At 49.7% G+C, this 17,824-nt stretch overlaps 1 protein-coding gene across 6 annotated transcripts in view; it reads left to right on the top strand.

Annotated features, from left to right (window-relative positions):
- The window catches only part of plekhg7 (pleckstrin homology domain containing, family G (with RhoGef domain) member 7), a 133,182-nt gene that overhangs the window by 82,492 nt on the left and 32,866 nt on the right, over positions 1-17,824 (top strand). For all 6 annotated transcript variants that reach the window (XM_087999701.1, XM_087999703.1, XM_087999699.1 and 3 more), the window contains 2 exons: positions 15,163-15,316; positions 17,446-17,543. In XM_087999701.1, coding sequence (XP_087855827.1) covers positions 15,163-15,316; positions 17,446-17,543 — 252 coding nt within the window. The remainder of the gene's footprint in view (positions 1-15,162; positions 15,317-17,445; positions 17,544-17,824) is intronic.

Genomic DNA, 17,824 nt, shown 5'->3' on the forward strand with positions numbered 1-17,824 from the left:
ATTTATCAATCTTGCCCCAAAGCCCTTTGCTCGGAATGATTCACGTTTGAACGTCACTCAGGAACCTGCATTCCAGTCAAAACGGGTCACGTTTGTCATGTGACTCCTGGTTCTTTGGCCAATCACCTTGAATCTCTGACGTCGGGTTACTAACCCCTTCGGCCACTTGGAAAACATGGTTTTAAACAGCTCCATCAGACCTTCATGCTCTAAGGAGAAGAACTCTAGCCTCTGCCCGTGGCAGAATAATTCCACTCAGTCAAACTTCCTCACTCACTTTGTCTCTCATGGATTCACTGAACAACACGAAAGATCTTTGTGAGGTCATTGTCTACAAATGCTGACTTGCCCACCATTTTTAAACAATGCAAAGAGAGCACTATGGGAGCCAAAGTGGTGAGGGCGATGTGTCCAAACAGGAGAGAAAGAAAATTGACCCCAAAGTCAGCAGTGTAGTGGACAATGAAGAAGGTTATCTTGGAGTGCAATGGGACCTTGATCAGATGGGCTGCTGGACTGAGGAGTGTCAGATGGTGTTAAATTTAGATAAATGTGAGGTGCTGTATATTGGAAGGGCAAATCAGGGCAGCACTTATACATTTAATGGTAAGGCCCTGGGCAGTGCTGCTGAGCAAAAAGACCTTGGGTCGGCACAGTGGCTCAGTGGTTAGCACTGCTGCCTCACAGCGCCTGGGACCCGGGTTTGATTCCAGCTTTGGGTGACTGTCCATGTAGAGTTTGCGTATTCTCCCCGTGTCTGCGTGGGTTTCCTCTGGGGGCTCCAGTTTCCTCCCACAGTCCAAAGATGTGCAGGTTAGGTAGATTGGTCATGCTAAATTGTCCATAGTGTTTAGGGATGTGTAGGTTAGTTGCATTAGTCAGGGGAAATGTAGAGGGAATGGGTTTTGGGTGAGATACTTTTTGGAGGGTCAGTCTGTGCATTGTTGGGCCGAATGGTCTGTTTCCACACTGTAGGGATTCTATGAGTCTGTGAATTGCAGAGGCACAAGTGCACGGTTCCTTAAAAATGGAGTCACAGTGGATAGGGTGGTGAAGAAGGCGTTTGGTATGCTTGCCTTTATTGGTCAGTGTATTGAGTATAGAAGTTGGGAGGTCATGTTGCCACTGTACAGGATATTGGTTTGGCCACTTTTGGTGTATTGCATTCAGTTCTGGTCTCTCTGCTATAGGAAAGATGTCATGAAACTTGAAAGGATTTAGAAGGATGTTGCTGGGATTGGAGGGTTTGAAGGGAGAGACTGAGAGAGTAGGGGAGTCCAGAACTAGAGTCATAGAGACATACAGGATGGAAACAAACCCTTCAGTCCAATTCGTTCATGCTGACCAGATGTCCTACATTAATCTAGTCCCAATTGCCAGCATTTGCCCCATATCCCTCTAAGCTCTTCCTAGTCATATACCCATCCAGATGCCTTTTAAATGTTGTAATTGTACCAGCCTCCAACACTTCCTCTGGCAGCTCATTCCATACACTCACCACCCTCTGTGTGAAAAAGTTGCTCCTCAGGTTCTTTGTAAATCTTACCCCCCTCACCTTGAACATATAGCCTATCCTTTTGAACTCCCCCACCCCAGGGGGAAAAGACCTAAACTATTCACCCTCTCCATGCCCCTCATGATTTTATAAACCTCTATAAGGTCACCCCTCAGCCTCCGATGCTCCAGGGAAAACAGCCTCAGCCTGTTCAGCCTCTCCCTCCAGCTCAAACCCTCCAACCCTGGCAACATTCTTGTAAATCTTTGCGGAACCCTATCAGTTTAACAGAATTGAATGCTATATTCCAAAAGTGGGCTAATCAGTGTTCTGTACAGCTGCAACATGACCTCCTAATTCTTATACAGTCGGTTCTGATATAATGCAATAATTCCATTCATGTGCAATCTCGCATTATAAAAAAATCGCACAATAGCTGCACCCTTAAAACTAATGGGGCCAAAATCCAGTTCTAGCTAATACAGATAAGGAAAGTTTACGATCTACAAATGATGGTCTAAATTCTTCAAATGCATTAAGGCCAACTCGTGTTGAAGAAACACACTCTTTTGCAGAACCGACTATACTCAATGCACTAACTAATAAAGGCAAGCATACCAAACGCCGCCTTCACTATACTGTCTACCTGGGACTCAACTCCCAAGGAACTATGAACCTGCAATCATGAGAAGGGAAAGGTTTAAAAGGGACCTAAGGGGCAACGTTTTCCTGCACAGAGTGATGTGTGAACCCCCAGAGGAGGTGATGAAGATGGATACAATTACAACATTTAAAGGGCATCTGAGTGGGTACATGAGGAGGAAGGGTTTAAATGGATATGGGCCAAATGGGACTAGATTAATTTAGAATATCTGGTTGGCCTGGCCAGGTTGGACGGAAGGGTCTGTTTCTGTGCTGTACGTCCCGGATTATAAAATGCTGGGAGTGTGGAAAGAGGAAGCTGGTGTCTCGCAACATCTAGTGGTGGAGAAAGTGCATTTCAGCTCTGCATTCTGAAGGACAATACTCCAGACAGGACGGCTGGAGGCTAAGCATGTGACTCCCATTGGGAGGTTTATTGATTGGATTTCATGGGATTGCAGTGTCCTGTGAAGGATGGGATTTTATTATATGCTATTTACCGTAACAGATTGATTCCTGGGATGGCACGACGGAGGTATAAAGAGAGACTGGATCAGTGAGGGCTATATTCCCTGGGGTTTAGACAAATATGGGGATCTCATAGAAACCAATAAAATTCTAACAGAGCTAGACAGGGTAAGCTGAGGACGGATGTTCCCGGTGACCGTGAGTCCAGAACCAGGGAGTCTCAGACTAAGGATGCGACTGGAATGAGGAAACATGTCTTCACCCAGAGAGTGGGGAGCTGGTGAAATTCTCTGCTACAGAAAGCAGTGAGGCCAAAACATTAAACAAGAAGGAGTTCGATAAAGGTGTGCGGGTTAGGGTGGATTGGCCGTGCTACATTGCCCATAGTGTCCAGGGATGTGCAGGCTAGGTGGGTTAGCCATGGGAAATGTGGGGCTACAGGGACAGGGTGAGGGATAGGTCTGGGTGGGATACTCTTCAGAGAGTTGGTGTGAACTTAATGGGCTGAATATTCTGTTTCCACACGGTAGGCATTTTATGATTTTATGATAGATTTTAACAGGTTCCTACTAAGAGAAAGCAGGAACAGGGGACTGGTTTGGATGATCAGCCATGATCACATTGAACGGCAGAGAAGGGCCGAATGGCCTACTGCTGCTCCTATTTTCTGTGTTTCTCTCTGCCCCAGTTCAGAAAGACATTGACAGAAAGACTGGTAATGACTGAGCTTCCTGCCTGCCCACTTACAAGAGATATGAGTGTTTGTGTGTGTGTGTGAGAGAGAGAGAGTGAGAGAGATGGGTGGTGTGTGTGAGTCGGTGGGTGGTGTGTGTGAGAGAGTAGGTGGTGTACGTGTGTGTGAGAGAGTGGGTGGTGTACGTGTGTATGTGACAGAGAGTGGTGTGTGTTTGAGTGGGTGGTGGGTGTGTGTGTATGTGAGTGAGTGGTGTGTGTGAGAGAGAGTGAGTGGTGTGTGTGTGTGAGTGGGTGATGTGTGTGTGTGTTTGAGTGGGTGGTGTGTGTATGTATGTGAGTGAGTGGTGTGTCCGTGAGAGAGTGAGTGGTGTGTGTGTGTTTGAGTGGGTGGTGTGTGTGTGTGTGGATGGTGTGTTTGAGTGAGTGGTGTGTGTGTGTGGATGGTGTGTTTGAGTGGGTGGTGTGTGTGTGTGGATGGTGTGTGTGTGTTTGAGTGGGTGGTGTGTGTGTGTGTGGATGGTGTGTGTGTGTTTGAGTGGGTGGTGTGTGTGTGTGGATGGTGTGTGTGTGTTTGAGTGGGTGGTGTGTGTGTGTGTGGATGGTGTGTGTGTGTTTGAGTGGGTGGTGTGCGTGTGTGTGGATGGTGTGTGTGTGTTTGAGTGAGTGGTGTGTTTGATTGGGTGGTGTGTGTGTGTGTGGATGGTGTGTGTGTGTTTGAGTGGGTGGTGTGTGTGTGTGTGGATGGTGTGTGTGTGTTTGAGTGAGTGGTGTGTTTGATTGGGTGGTGTGTGTGTGTGTGGATGGTGTGTGTGTGTTTGAGTGGGTGGTGTGTTTGAGTGGGTGGTGTGTGTGTGTGGATGGTGTGTGTGTGTTTGAGTGGGTGGTGTGTGTGTGTGTGGATGGTGTGTGTGTGTTTGAGTGAGTGGTGTGTTTGATTGGGTGGTGTGTGTGTGTGTGGATGGTGTGTGTGTGTTTGAGTGGGTGGTGTGTTTGATTGGGTGGTGTGTGTGTGTGTGGATGGTGTGTGTGTGTTTGAGTGGGTGGTGTGCGTGTGTGTGGATGGTGTGTGTGTGTGAGTGTGTGTTTGAGTGGGTGGTGTGTGTGTGTGGATGGTGTGTGTGTGTTTGAGTGGGTGGTGTGTGTGTGTGGATGGTGTGTGTGTGTTTGAGTGAGTGGTGTGTTTGATTGGGTGGTGTGTGTGTGTGAGTGTGTGTTTGAGTGGGTGGTGTAAGTGTGTGGATGGTGTGTTTGAGTGGGTAGTGTGTGTGTGTGTGTGGATGGTGTGTGTGTATTTGAGTGGGTGGTGTGTGTGTGTGTGGATGGTGTGTGTGTGTTTGAGTGGGTGGTGTGTTTGATTGGGTGGTGTGTGAGTGTGTGTGTTTGAGTGGGTGGTGTGTGTGTGTGGATGGTGTGTGGTGTGTTTGAGTGGGTGGTGTGTTTGATTGGGTGGTGTGTGAGTGTGTGTGTTTGAGTGGGTGGTGTGTGTTTGAGTGGATGGTGTGTGTTTGAGTGGGTGGTGTGTGTGTGAGTTTGTGGTGTGTGTGTGTGAGTGTGTGTTTGAGTGGGGGTGTGTGCTTGAGTGGGTGGTGTGTGTGTGTCAGTGTGTGTTTGAGTGGGTGGTGTGTTTGAGTGGATGGTGTGTGTGTGGGTGGTGTGTGTGGGTGGTGTGTGTGAGTGGATGGTGTGTGTGAGTGGGTGGTGTGTGTGTGAGTGGGTGGTGTGTGTGTGTGTTTGAGTGGGTGGTGTATGTGTGTGAGTGTGTGTTTGAGTGGATGGTGTGTGTGAGTGTGTGTTTGAGTGGGTGGTGTGTGTGTGTGTGAGTGTGTGTTTGAGTGGGTGGTGTGTGTGTGTGAGAGTGTGTTTGAGTGGGTGGTGTGTGTGTGTGTTTGAGTGGGTGGTGTGTGTTTGAGTGGGTGGTGTGTGTGTGTATATTTGAGTGGGTGGTGTGTGTGTGTGTGTTTGAGTGTGTGTGTGTGTGTGCGTGTGTTTGAATGGGTGGTGTGTGTGAGTGGGTGGTGTGTGTGATTGGGTGGTGTGTTGAGTGGGTGGTGTGTGTGTGTGTTTGTTTGAATGGGTGGTGTGTGTGTGTGTGAGTGTGTGTTTGAGTGGATGGTGTGTGTGAGTGTGTGTTTGAGTGGGTGGTGTGTGTGTGTGTGTGTGTTTGAGTGGGTGGTGTGTGTGTGTGTGAGTGTGTGTTTGAGTGGATGGTGTGTGTGAGTGTGTGTTTGAGTGGGTGGTGTGTGTGTGTCTTTGAGTGGGTGGTGTGTGTGTGTGTTTGAGAGGGTGGTGTGTGTGAGTGTGTGTTTGCGTGGGTGGTGTGTGTGTGTGAGTGTGTTTTTGAGTGTGTGGTGTGTGTGAGTGTGTGTTTGAGTGGGTGGTGTGTGTGGTGTGTGTGAGTGTGTGTTTGAGTGGGTGGTGTGTGTGTGTGTTTGAGTGGGTGGTGAGTGTGTGTGAGTGTGTGTTTGAGTGGCTGGTGTGTGTGTGTTTGAGTGGGTGGTGTGTGTGAGTGGGTGGTGTGTGTAGTGGGTGGTGTGTGTGTGTTTGAGTGGGTGGTATGTGTGTGTGTGTTTGAGTGGGTGGTGTGTTTGAGTGTGTGTGTGTTTGTGTGTGCGTGTGTTTGAATGGGTGGTGTGTGTGTGTGGGTGGTGTGTGTGAGTGGGTGGTGTGTGTGAGTGTTTGAGTGGGTGGTGTGTGTGTGAGTGTGTGTTTGAGTGGGTGGTGTGTGTGTGAGTGTGTGTTTGAGTGGGTGGTGTGTGTGTGAGTGTGTGTTTGAGTGGGTGGTGTGTGTGTGTCTTTGAGTGGGTGGTGTGTGTGTGTTTGTTTGAATGGGTGGTGTGTGTGTGAGTGTGTGTTTGAATGGGTGGTGTGTGTGTGAGTGTGTGTTTGAGTGGGTGGTGTGTGTGTGAGTGTGTGTTTGAGTGGGTGGTGTGTGTGTGAGTGTGTGTTTGAGTGGGTGGTGTGTGTGTGAGTGTGTGTTTGAGTGGGTGGTGTGTGTGTGTCTTTGAGTGGGTGGTGTGTGTTTGAGTGGGTGGTGTGTGTGTGAGTGTGTGTTTGAGTGGGTGGTGTGTGTGTGTCTTTGAGTGGGTGGTGTTTGTGTGTGTTTGAGAGGGTGGTGTGTGTGAGTGTGTGTTTGCGTGGGTGGTGTGTGTGTGTGAATGTGTTTTTGAGAGTGTGGTGTGTGTGTGAGTGTGTGTTTGAGTGGGTGGTGTGTGTGTGTCTTTGAGTGGGTGGTGTGTGTGTGTTTGAGTGGGTGGTGTGTGTGTGAGTGTGTGTTTGAGTGGGTGGTGTGTGTGTGTCTTTGAGTGGGTGGTGTTTGTGTGTGTTTGAGAGGGTGGTGTGTGTGAGTGTGTGTTTGCGTGGGTGGTGTGTGTGTGTGAATGTGTTTTTGAGAGTGTGGTGTGTGTGTGAGTGTGTGTTTGAGTGGGTGGTGTGTGTGTGTGTTTGAGTGGGTGGTGTGTGTGTTTGAGTGGCTGGTGTGTGTGTGTGTGTGTGTTTGAGTGGCTGGTGTGTGTGTGTGAGTGTGTGTTTGAGTGGGTGGTGTGTGTGAGTGTGTGTTTGAGTGGGTGGTGTGTGTGTGTGTTTGAGTGGGTGGTGTGTATGTGTGAGTGTGTTTGAGCGGGTGGTGTGTTGTGTGGGTGGTGTGTGTGTGAGTGTGTGTTTGAGTGGGTGGTGTGTGTGTGAGTGTGTGTTTGAGTGTGTGGTGTGTGTGTAGGTGGTGTGTATGAGTGAGTGGTGTGTGTGTGTGTTTGAGTGGGTGGTGTGTGTGAGTGTGTGGTGTGTGTGTGTTTGAGTGGGTGGTGTGTGTGTGTATATTTGAGTGGGTGGTGTGTGTGTGTGTGTTTGAGTGTGTGTGTGTGTGTGTTTGAATGGGTGGTGTGTGTGAGTGGGTGGTGTGTGTGATTGGGTGGTGTGTTGAGTGGGTGGGGTGTGTGTGTGTTTGAGTGGGTGGTGTGTATGTGTGTGTGTTTGAGTGGGTGGTGTATGTGTGTGTGTTTGAGTGGGTGGTGTGTGAGTGTGTGTTTGAGTGGGTGGTGTGTGTGTGTGTGTGTGTGTTTGAGTGGGTGGTGTGTGTGTGTGTGTTTGAGTGGGTGGTGTGTGTGTGTGTGAGTGTGTGTTTGAGTGGGTGGTGTGTGTGTGTGTTTGAGTGGGTGGTGTGTGTGCGTGTGTGTGTTTGAGTGGGTGGTGTATGTGTGTGTGTTTGAGTGGGTGGTGTGTGAGTGTGTGTTTGAGTGGGTGGTGTTTGAGTGGGTGGTGTGTGAGTGTGTTTTTGAGTGGGTGGTGTGTGTGTGTGTGTGTGTGTGTGTGTTTGAGTGGGTGGTGTGTGTGTGTGTGTTTGAGTGGGTGGTGTGTGTGTGTGTGAGTGTGTGTTTGAGTGGGTGGTGTGTGTGTGTGTTTGAGTGGGTGGTGTGTGTGTGTGTTTGAGTGGGTGGTGTGTATGTGTGAGTGTGTTTGAGCGGGTGGTGTGTTGTGTGGGTGGTGTGTGTGTGAGTGTGTGTTTGAGTGGGTGGTGTGTGAGTGTGTGTTTGAGTGTGTGGTGTGTGTGTGTGTTTGAGTGGGTGGTGTGTGTGTGAGTGTGTGTTTGAGTGGGTGGTGTGTGTGTGTGTGTTTGAGTGGGTGGTGTGTGTGTGAGTGTGTGTTTGAGTGGGTGGTGTGTGTGTGTGTTTGAGTGGGTGGTGTGCGTGTGTGAGTGTGTGTTTGAGTGTGTGGTGTGTGTGTGTGAGTGTGTGTTTGAGTGGGTGGTGTGTGTGAGTGTTTGTTTGAGTGGGTGGTGTGTGTGTGTGGATGGTGTGTGTGTGAGTGTGTGTTTGAGTGGGTGGTGTGTGTGTGTGGATGGTGTGTTTGAGTGGGTGGTGTGTGTGTTTGTGTGGATGGTGTGTGTGTGAGTGTGTGTTTGAGTGGGTGGTGTGTTTGATTGGGTGGGGTGTGTGTGTGAGTGTGTGTTTGAGTGGGTGGTGTGTGTGTGGGTGGTGTGTGTGAGTGGGTGGTGTGTGTGTTTGAGTGGGTGGTGTGTGTGTTTGAGTGGGTGGTGTGTGTGAGTGGGTGGTGTGTGTGTTTGAGTGGGTGGTGTGTGTGTTTGAGTGGGTGGTGTGTGTGTTTGAGTGGGTGGTGTGTGTGTGTGAGTGGGTGGTGTGTGTGAGTGGGTGGTGTGTGTGTGTGAGTGGGTGGTGTGTGTGTGTGAGTGGGTGGTGTGTGTGTGTGTTTGAATGGGTGGTGTGTGTGTGGGTGGTGTGTGTGAGTGGGTGGTGTGTGTGTGGGTGGTGTGGGTGGTGTGTGTGGGTGGGTGGTGTGTTGAGTGGGTGGTGTGTGTGTGTTTGAGTGGGTGGTGTATTTGAGTGTGTGGTGTGTGTGTGTGCGTGTGTTTGAATGGGTGGTGTGTGTGGGTGGTGTGTGTGAGTGAGTGGTGTGTGTGGGTGTTTGAGTGAGTGGTGTGTGTGGGTGTTTGAGTGGGTGGTATGTGTGTGTGTGTGTTTGAGTGGTTGGTGTGTGTGTGTGTGTGTGTGTGAGTGTGTGTTTGAGTGGGTGGTGTGTGTGTGTGTGTGAGTGTGTGTTTGAGTGGGTGGTGTGTGTGTGTGTTTGAGTGGGTGGTGTGTGTGTGTGAGTGTGTGTTTGAGTGGGTGGTGTGTGTGTGTGTTTGAGTGGGTGGTGTGTGTGTGTGTGTGAGTGTGTGTGTGTGAGTGTGTGTTTGAGTGGGTGGTGTGTATGTGTATGTGTGTGTGTTTGAGTGGGTGGTGTATGTGTGTGTGTTTGAGTGGGTGGTGTGTGTGTGTGTTTGAGTGGGTGGTGTGTGTGTGTGTGTGTGTTTGAGTGGGTGGTGTGTGTGTGTGTTTGAGTGGGTGGTGTGTGTGTGTGTGAGTGTGTGTTTGAGTGGGTGGTGTGTGTGTGTGTTTGAGTGGGTGGTGTGTGTGCGTGTGTGTGTTTGAGTGGGTGGTGTATGTGTGTGTGTTTGAGTGGGTGGTGTGTGAGTGTGTGTTTGAGTGGGTGGTGTGTGAGTGGGTGGTGTGTGAGTGTGTGTTTGAGTGGGTGGTGTGTGTGTGTGTTTGAGTGGGTGGTGTGTGTGTGTGTGAGTGTGTGTTTGAGTGGGTGGTGTGTGTGTGTGTTTGAGTGGGTGGTGTGTGTGTGTGTGAGTGTGTGTTTGAGTGGGTGGTGTATGTGTGTGTGTTTGAGTGGGTGGTGTGTGAGTGTGTGTTTGAGTGGGTGGTGTTTGAGTGGGTGGTGTGTGAGTGTGTGTTTGAGTGGGTGGTGTGTGTGTGTGTTTGAGTGGGTGGTGTGTGTGTGTGTGAGTGTGTGTTTGAGTGGGTGGTGTGTGTGTGTGTTTGAGTGGGTGGTGTGTGTGTGTGTGAGTGTGTGTTTGAGTGGGTGGTGTGTGTGTGTGTTTGAGTGGGTGGTGTGTGTGTGCGTGTGTGTGTTTGAGTGGGTGGTGTGTGTGTGTTTGAATGGTGGTGTGTGTGTGTGTTTGAGTGGGTGGTGTGTGTGTGTGTGTGTGAGAGTGTGTGTTTGAGTGGGTGGTGTGTGTGTGTATATTTGAGTGGGTGGTGTGTGTGTGTTTGAGTGGGTGGTGTGTGTGTGTATATTTGAGTGGGTGGTGTGTGTGTGTTTGAGTGGGTGGTGTGTGTGTGTATATTTGAGTGGGTGGTGTGTGTGTGTATATTTGAGTGGGTGGTGTGTGTGTGTGTGTTTGAGTGGGTGGTGTGTGTGTGTGTGAGTGTGTGTTTGAGTGGGTGGTGTGTGTGTGTGTGTGTGAGAGTGTGTGTTTGAGTGGGTGGTGTGTGTGTGTATATTTGAGTGGGTGGTGTGTGTGTGTGTGTGTTTGAGTGGGTGGTGTGTGTGTGTATATATTTGAGTGGGTGGTGTGTGTGTGTGTGTATATTTGAGTGGGTGGTGTGTGTGTGTGTGTGTGTTTGAGTGGGTGGTGTGTGTGTGTGTGTTTGAGTGGGTGGTGTGTGTGTGAGTGTGTGTTTGAGTGGGTGGTGTGTGTGTGTGTGTTTGAGTGGGTGGTGTGTGTGTGTGTTTGAGTGGGTGGTGTGTGTGTGTGAGTGTGTGTTTGAGTGGGGGGGTGTGCTTGAGTGGGTGGTGTGTGTGTGTCAGTGTGTGTTTGAGTGGGTGGTGTGTTTGAGTGGATGGTGTGTGTGTGGGTGGTGTGTGTGGGTGGTGTGTGTGAGTGGGTGGTGTGTGTGAGTGGGTGGTGTGTGTGTGAGTGGGTGGTGTGTGTGTGTGTTTGAGTGGGTGGTGTATGTGTGTGAGTGTGTGTTTGAGTGGATGGTGTGTGTGAGTGTGTGTTTGAGTGGGTGGTGTGTGTGTGTGAGTGTGTGTTTGAGTGGGTGGTGTGTGTGTGTGTGTGTTTGAGTGGGTGGTGTGTGTGTGTTTGAGTGTGTGGTGTGTGTGTAGGTGGTGTGTATGAGTGAGTGGTGTGTGTGTGTGTTTGAGTGGGTGGTGTGTGTGAGTGGGTGGTGTGTGTGTGTTTGAGTGGGTGGTGTGTGTGTGTATATTTGAGTGGGTGGTGTGTGTGTTTGAGTGTGTGTGTGTGTGTGCGTGTGTTTGAATGGGTGGTGTGTTGAGTGGGTGGTGTGTGTGTGTGTTTGTTTGAATGGGTGGTGTGTGTGTGTGTGAGTGTGTGTTTGAGTGGATGGTGTGTGTGAGTGTGTGTTTGAGTGGGTGGTGTGTGTGTGTGTGTGTTTGAGTGGGTGGTGTGTGTGTGTGTGAGTGTGTGTTTGAGTGGATGGTGTGTGTGAGTGTGTGTTTGAGTGGGTGGTGTGTGTGTGTCTTTGAGTGGGTGGTGTGTGTGTGTGTGAGTGTGTGTTTGAGTGGATGGTGTGTGTGAGTGTGTGTTTGAGTGTGTGGTGTGTGTGTGTTTGAGTGGGTGGTGTGTGTGAGTGGGTGGTGTGTGTAGTGGGTGGTGTGTGTGTGTTTGAGTGGGTGGTGTGTTTGAGTGTGTGTGTGCGTGTGTTTGAATGGGTGGTGTGTGTGAGTGGGTGGTGTGTGTGAGTGGGTGGTGTGTGTGAGTGTTTGAGTGGGTGGTATGTGTGTGTGAGTGTGTGTTTGAGTGGGTGGTGTGTGTGTGAGTGTGTGTTTGAGTGGGTGGTGTGTATGTGTGAGTGTGTTTGAGCGGGTGGTGTGTTGTGTGGGTGGTGTGTGTGTGAGTGTGTGTTTGAGTGGGTGGTGTGTGAGTGTGTGTTTGAGTGGGTGGTGTGTGTGTGAGTGTGTGTTTGAGTGGGTGGTGTGTGTGTGAGTGTGTGTTTGAGTGGGTGGTGTGTGTGTCTTTGAGTGGGTGGTGTGTGTGTGTTTGTTTGAATGGGTGGTGTGTGTGTGAGTGTGTGTTTGAGTGGGTGGTGTGTGTGTGAGTGTGTGTTTGAGTGGGTGGTGTGTATGTGTCTTTGAGTGGGTGGTGTGTGTGTGTGTGTGTCTTTGAGTGGGTGGTGTGTGTGTGTTTGAGTGGGTGGTGTGTGTGTCTTTGAGTGGGTGGTGTGTGTGTGTGTGAGTGTTTGAGTGGGTGGTGTGTGTGTGTGAGTGTGTTTTTGAGAGTGTGGTGTGTGTGTGAGTGTGTGTTTGAGTGGGTGGTGTGTGTGTGTGAGTGTGTTTTTGAGAGTGTGGTGTGTGTGTGAGTGTGTGTTTGAGTGGGTGGTGTGTGTGTGTGTTTGAGTGGGTGGTGAGTGTGTGTGAGTGTGTGTTTGAGTGGGTGGTGTGTGTGTGTGTGAGTGTTTGAGTGGGTGGTGTGTGTGTGTGAGTGTGTTTTTGAGAGTGTGGTGTGTGTGTGAGTGTGTGTTTGAGTGGGTGGTGTGTGTGTGTGTGTTTGAGTGGGTGGTGAGTGTGTGTGAGTGTGTGTTTGAGTGGGTGGTGTGTGTGTTTGAGTGGCTGGTGTGTGTGTGTGAGTGTGTGTTTGAGTGGCTGGTGTGTGTGTGAGTGTGTGTTTGAGTGGGTGGTGTGTGTGAGTGTGTGTTTGAGTGGGTGGTGTGTGTGTGTGTTTGAGTGGCTGGTGTGTGTGTGAGTGTGTGTTTGAGTGGGTGGTGTGTGTGAGTGTGTGTTTGAGTGGGTGGTGTGTATGTGTGAGTGTGTTTGAGCGGGTGGTGTGTTGTGTGGGTGGTGTGTGTGTGAGTGTGTGTTTGAGTGGGTGGTGTGTGAGTGTGTGTTTGAGTGGGTGGTGTGTGTGTGAGTGTGTGTTTGAGTGTGTGGTGTGTGTGTGTGTTTGAGTGGGTGGTGTGTGTGTGAGTGTGTGTTTGAGTGGGTGGTGTGTGTGTGTTTGAGTGGGTGGTGTGTGTGTGAGTGTGTGTTTGAGTGGGTGGTGTGTGTGTGTGTTTGAGTGGGTGGTGTGCGTGTGTGAGTGTGTGTTTGAGTGTGTGGTGTGTGTGTTTGTGAGTGTGTGTGAGTGGGTGGTGTGTGTGAGTGTTTGTTTGAGTGGGTGGTGTGTGTGTGTGGATGGTGTGTGTGTGAGTGTGTGTTTGAGTGGGTGGTGTGTGTGTGTGGATGGTGTGTTTGAGTGGGTGGTGTGTGTGTGTGTGTGGATGGTGTGTGTGTGAGTGTGTGTTTGAGTGGGTGGTGTGTTTGATTGGGTGGGGTGTGTGTGTGTGAGTGTGTGTTTGAGTGGGTGGTGTGTGTGTGGGTGGTGTGTGTGTGGGTGGTGTGTGTGAGTGGGTGGTGTGTGTGTTTGAGTGGGTGGTGTGTGTGAGTGGGTGGTGTGTGTGAGTGGGTGGTGTGTGTGTGTGAGTGGGTGGTGTGTGTGTGTGAGTGGGTGGTGTGTGTGTGTGTGTGAGTGGGTGGTGTGTGTGAGTGGGTGGTGTGTGTGAGTGGGTGGTGTGTGTGTGTGAGTGGGTGGTGTGTGTGTGTGAGTGGGTGGTGTGTGTGTGAGTGGGTGGTGTGTGTGTGTGTTTGAATGGGTGGTGTGTGTGTGGGTGGTGTGTGTGAGTGGGTGGTGTGTGTGTGGGTGGTGTGGGTGGTGTGTGTGGGTGGGTGGTGTGTTGAGTGGGTGGTGTGTGTGTGTTTGAGTGGGTGGTGTATTTGAGTGTGTGGTGTGTGTGTGTGCGTGTGTTTGAATGGGTGGTGTGTGTGGGTGGTGTGTGTGAGTGAGTGGTGTGTGTGGGTGTTTGAGTGGTTGGTGTGTGTGGGTGTTTGAGTGGGTGGTATGTGTGTGTGTGTGTTTGAGTGGTTGGTGTGTGTGTGTGTGTGTGTGTGAGTGTGTGTTTGAGTGGGTGGTGTGTGTGTGTGTGTGAGTGTGTGTTTGAGTGGGTGGTGTGTGTGTGTTTGAGTGGGTGATGTGTGTGTGTGTGTGTGTGTGAGTGTGTGTTTGAGTGGATGGTGTGTGTGTGTGTTTGAGTGGCCGGTGTGTATGTGTATGTGTGTGTGTTTGAGTGGGTGGTGTATGTGTGTGTGTTTGAGTGGGTGGTGTGTGAGTGTGTGTTTGAGTGGGTGGTGTGTGTGTGTGTGTTTGAGTGGGTGGTGTGTGTGTGTGTGTTTGAGTGGGTGGTGTGTGTGTGTGTTTGAGTGGGTGGTGTGTGTGTGCGTGTGTGTGTTTGAGTGGGTGGTGTATGTGTGTGTGTGTTTGAGTGGGTGGTGTGTGAGTGTGTGTTTGAGTGGGTGGTGTTTGAGTGGGTGGTGTGTGAGTGTGTGTTTGAGTGGGTGGTGTGTGTGTGTGTGTGTGTGTGTTTGAGTGGGTGGTGTGTGAGTGTGTGTATGAGTGGGTGGTGTTTGAGTGGGTGGTGTGTGAGTGTGTGTTTGAGTGGGTGGTGTGTGTGTGTGTGTTTGAGTGGGTGGTGTGTGTGTGTGTGTGTGTGTGAGTGTGTGTTTGAGTGGGTGGTGTGTGTGTGTGTTTGAGTGGGTGGTGTGTGTGTGCGTGTGTGTGTTTGAGTGGGTGGTGTGTGTGTGTTTGAATGGTGGTGTGTGTGTGTGTTTGAGTGGGTGGTGTGTGTGTGTATATTTGAGTGGGTGGTGTGTGTGTGTGTGTTTGAGTGGGTGGTGTGTGTGTGTATATTTGAGTGGGTGGTGTGTGTGTGTGTTTGAGTGGGTGGTGTGTGTGTGTATATTTGAGTGGGTGGTGTGTGTGTGTTTGAGTGGGTGGTGTGTGTGTGTATATTTGAGTGGGTGGTGTGTGTGTGTGTGTTTGAGTGGGTGGTGTGTGTGTGTATATTTGAGTGGGTGGTGTGTGTGTGTTTGAGTGGGTGGTGTGTGTGTGTATATTTGAGTGGGTGGTGTGTGTGTGTGTGTTTGAGTGGGTGGTGTGTGTGTGTGAGAGTGTGTGTTTGAGTGGGTGGTGTGTGTGTGTATATTTGAGTGGGTGGTGTGTGTTTGAGTGGGTGGTGTGTGTGTGTATATATTTGAGTGGGTGGTGTGTGTGTGTGTGTGTTTGAGTGGGTGGTGTGTGTGTGTGTGAGTGTGTGTTTGAGTGGGTGGTGTGTGTGTGTGTGTGTGTGTGTTTGAGTGGGTGGTGTGTGTGTGTGTGTTTGAGTGGGTGGTGTGTGTGTGTGTGTGTGTGTTTGAGTGGGTGGTGTGTGTGTGTGTGTTTGAGTGGGTGGTGTGTGTGTGTGTGTTTGAGTGGGTGGTGTGTGTGTGTGTGAGTGTGTGTTTGAGTGGGTGGTGTGTGTGTGTGTGTGAGTGTGTGTTTGAGTGGGTGGTGTGTGTGTGTGTTTGAGTGGGTGGTGTGTGTGAGTGTGTGTTTGAGTGGGTGGTGTGTGTGTGTGTTTGAGTGGGTGGTGTGTGTGTGTGTGTGTGTGTGTTTGAGTGGGTGGTGTGTGTGTGTGAGAGTGTGTGTTTGAGTGGGTGGTGTGTGTGTGTGTGTGTAATGTTGTAAGGTTACTGAAACCGTGGGGGTTAGTGGGGAGAGTTTCTGCGTTGTGTTTGTAGCTGACCCGATCTATAACCTTGTTTGCCTGCAGAAACCTGGAGCCTTAGACACTGGGGTGAGAATCCCATCACCCAATCCCGACATTCTCGGAATGGGGAGAGATGGCACTGTATGTTCCATACTCGACCAGCCGATTCCCCTGGACAGGTTGGTGCTGAAGAACATCGATCCATTAAATTCAGCAGGTACGTGTCTCACCTCGATCTGGCAAAGGGCTGTTTGCGGGCACTGTGATTGTAGTGGAATGGTGTGGCACAATAATTAGGAAACCACAAGTAGCTCTTTGCAATTTCTGATTGGTCAGTTACAAAATAAATCGTCAGTGCCACTCTGGTTCCTGGGATCATTTTGACCTTTTTCAATCTTTACTGCTAAAGTGATGGGAGGAGGTTCACTGAGTGATTTACTTCCATGGTTACTTCATCACAGGAGATGTTTGTTCATTCACCTACTATCCTGTGTATATGTGTGATTGGTTTTAGATGAACTTTCAAATTGGTGTTGCTATTAGTGATTTCTATTGGACAGTACTCAGTTAAAGAATTAACCAGGGGACAAATGTTGAAGTAACCAGAATGAATAATTTGCAGTTTTAACCTTCAGGACGATGCTTTGACTGTACATCTCCACTGCCTCCCCCTCTGTTAGGCCCCAGTGGTATTATCGCTGGATTGTTAATCCAGGGATGCAGAAAATGTTCTGCGGACCTGGGTTTGAATCACACCATGGCACATGGTGGAATTTGAATTCAATGAAACAAAATGTGGAATTAAGAGTCTAGCGATGACCATAATCTATTGTTGATTGTTGGAAAAAACCCATCTGGTTCACTAATGCCCTTGAGGGAAGGAAACTGCCACCCTTACCCAGACTGGCCTACACGTGACTCCAGACCCACAGCAATATGGTTGACTCTTAATACCCTCTGGGCAATTAGGAACGGGCAATAAACTGGGTCTAGCCAGCGTTGCCCTCATTCCGTGCATGCACAAAGAGAGACAAACAATCCTGGTAGTGTCATCTCCAAATATCATTCAGAAAGAAAAAAATACAGCATTCCCTTCAAAAATGGCAAGTTATCTCAAAGCCAATACTTTCTCTTGCAAAATGGACAAACGCAGAAGGGAATAAAGTCAGAAATCACACAACACCAGTTTATAGTCCAACAGGTTTATTTGAAATAACAATCTTTCGGAGCACTGCCCCTTAGTCACGCTCCGAAAGCTTGTGATGTTAAATAAATATTTTGGACTATAACCTGGTCTCGTGTGATATCTGACTTTGTCCACCTCAGTCCAACACTGGAATACTCCACGTCATGGAAGGGAATAGTCAGGGACTTAGAATGAGTTGCCAACCTGGACAGGTTTTTAAAATTCAGTCGTGGGATGTGGGTGTCACTGGCTGGGTCAGTGCCCATCCCTAGTTGCCCCCTGAGAGGTAGGGAGCTGCCTTCTCTTTGAACCACTGTAATCCATTGGGGTGAGGAAAGCCCCCAGTGTCCTTAGAGAGAGAGTTACGGGAGTTTGACCCAGCAAAGGCATTTGTGAACTAACCAGGTCAAATGCAGACGCAGAGGACTTCCTCAAGTAATCCAAAGATGTTGGAAATCTGAACCGAAAAACAGAACGTGCTGGAGAAACGTAGTGTGGTCTGGGAGAGAAGCAGAGTTAACATTTCGATGTTCTGAAGAGGGGTTCACTGGACTCAAAAGATTTATTTCTCTCTCCAGATCTGTTGAGTCTCTCCAGCAGTTTCTCTGTTCCGTGCTGAGAACAGGGAATTTTCAAAAGGCTGCTTGGACAAACTCATCTGCAGTCAGGTTCCATCCCGAACACTTCATGGGCAATGCCATGCAAGGTCAGCAAATTGACTAAGACAAACCCTGCTCTGTCCCACACTCCATGAAAGACGCAATCTCTGTTTCGTCCTTTGGGAGTCATGGAATCTCTACAGTGTGGAAGGAGGCCATTTGGCCCATCAAGTCCATACCAACTCTCTGAAAAGGATCGCACCCAGACCTACCCCCTATTCCTACATTCCCCATGGGCTAACCCATCTAGTCTGCACATCCCTGGACACTAGGGGCAAGTTAGCATGGCCAAGCCACCTGACCTGCACAATTTCGGACCGTGGGAGGAAACCGGAGCACCCGAGGGAAACCCACACAGACACGGGGAGAACGTGCAAACTCCACACAGTCAGGCGGGAATCGAACCCAGGTCCCTGGCGCTGTGAGGCAGCAGTGCTAACCACTGAGTCACTGTACCACCTTTTATTTCTTTTCATTTACTAAATACCCTGTCTCTCGCAGGTTGTGGATTACATAATGTTTTTCTAGTGATACATCAAAACCGATATCAGCAATGCATCGGAATCTTCACCCTGCAAGCCGCGTCCGAGCCTGTTAAGGTAAGTCGACGAGTGATGAAGACTTGAAGATTTTCTCTGCCTGAGAGGGGGTGGGGTGGGGGGGGGGGGGGGGTGGGGGATAGGGCACTCATCTCCTCAAGGGGAAAGGCTTCAGGGATATGCGCTGAGGGTTAGATCTCCCAAAACTGGGATTGAAATGACCCCTTCCTTGTCCGCTTTCACCTGGAATGTTTGCAGGCAAGCAAGGGCCTACTATGGAGCTATTGGGTATTGCTGCTAAACCACTCGCTCTAGCGTTGAGATGCAGCACGCTGTTTACC

Source organism: Chiloscyllium plagiosum, unplaced genomic scaffold, assembly GCF_037043375.1.
Source record: "Chiloscyllium plagiosum isolate Xiang-an unplaced genomic scaffold, Cpla_swu_hap1 HiC_scaffold_23, whole genome shotgun sequence".
NCBI lineage: Eukaryota > Metazoa > Chordata > Chondrichthyes > Orectolobiformes > Hemiscylliidae > Chiloscyllium > Chiloscyllium plagiosum.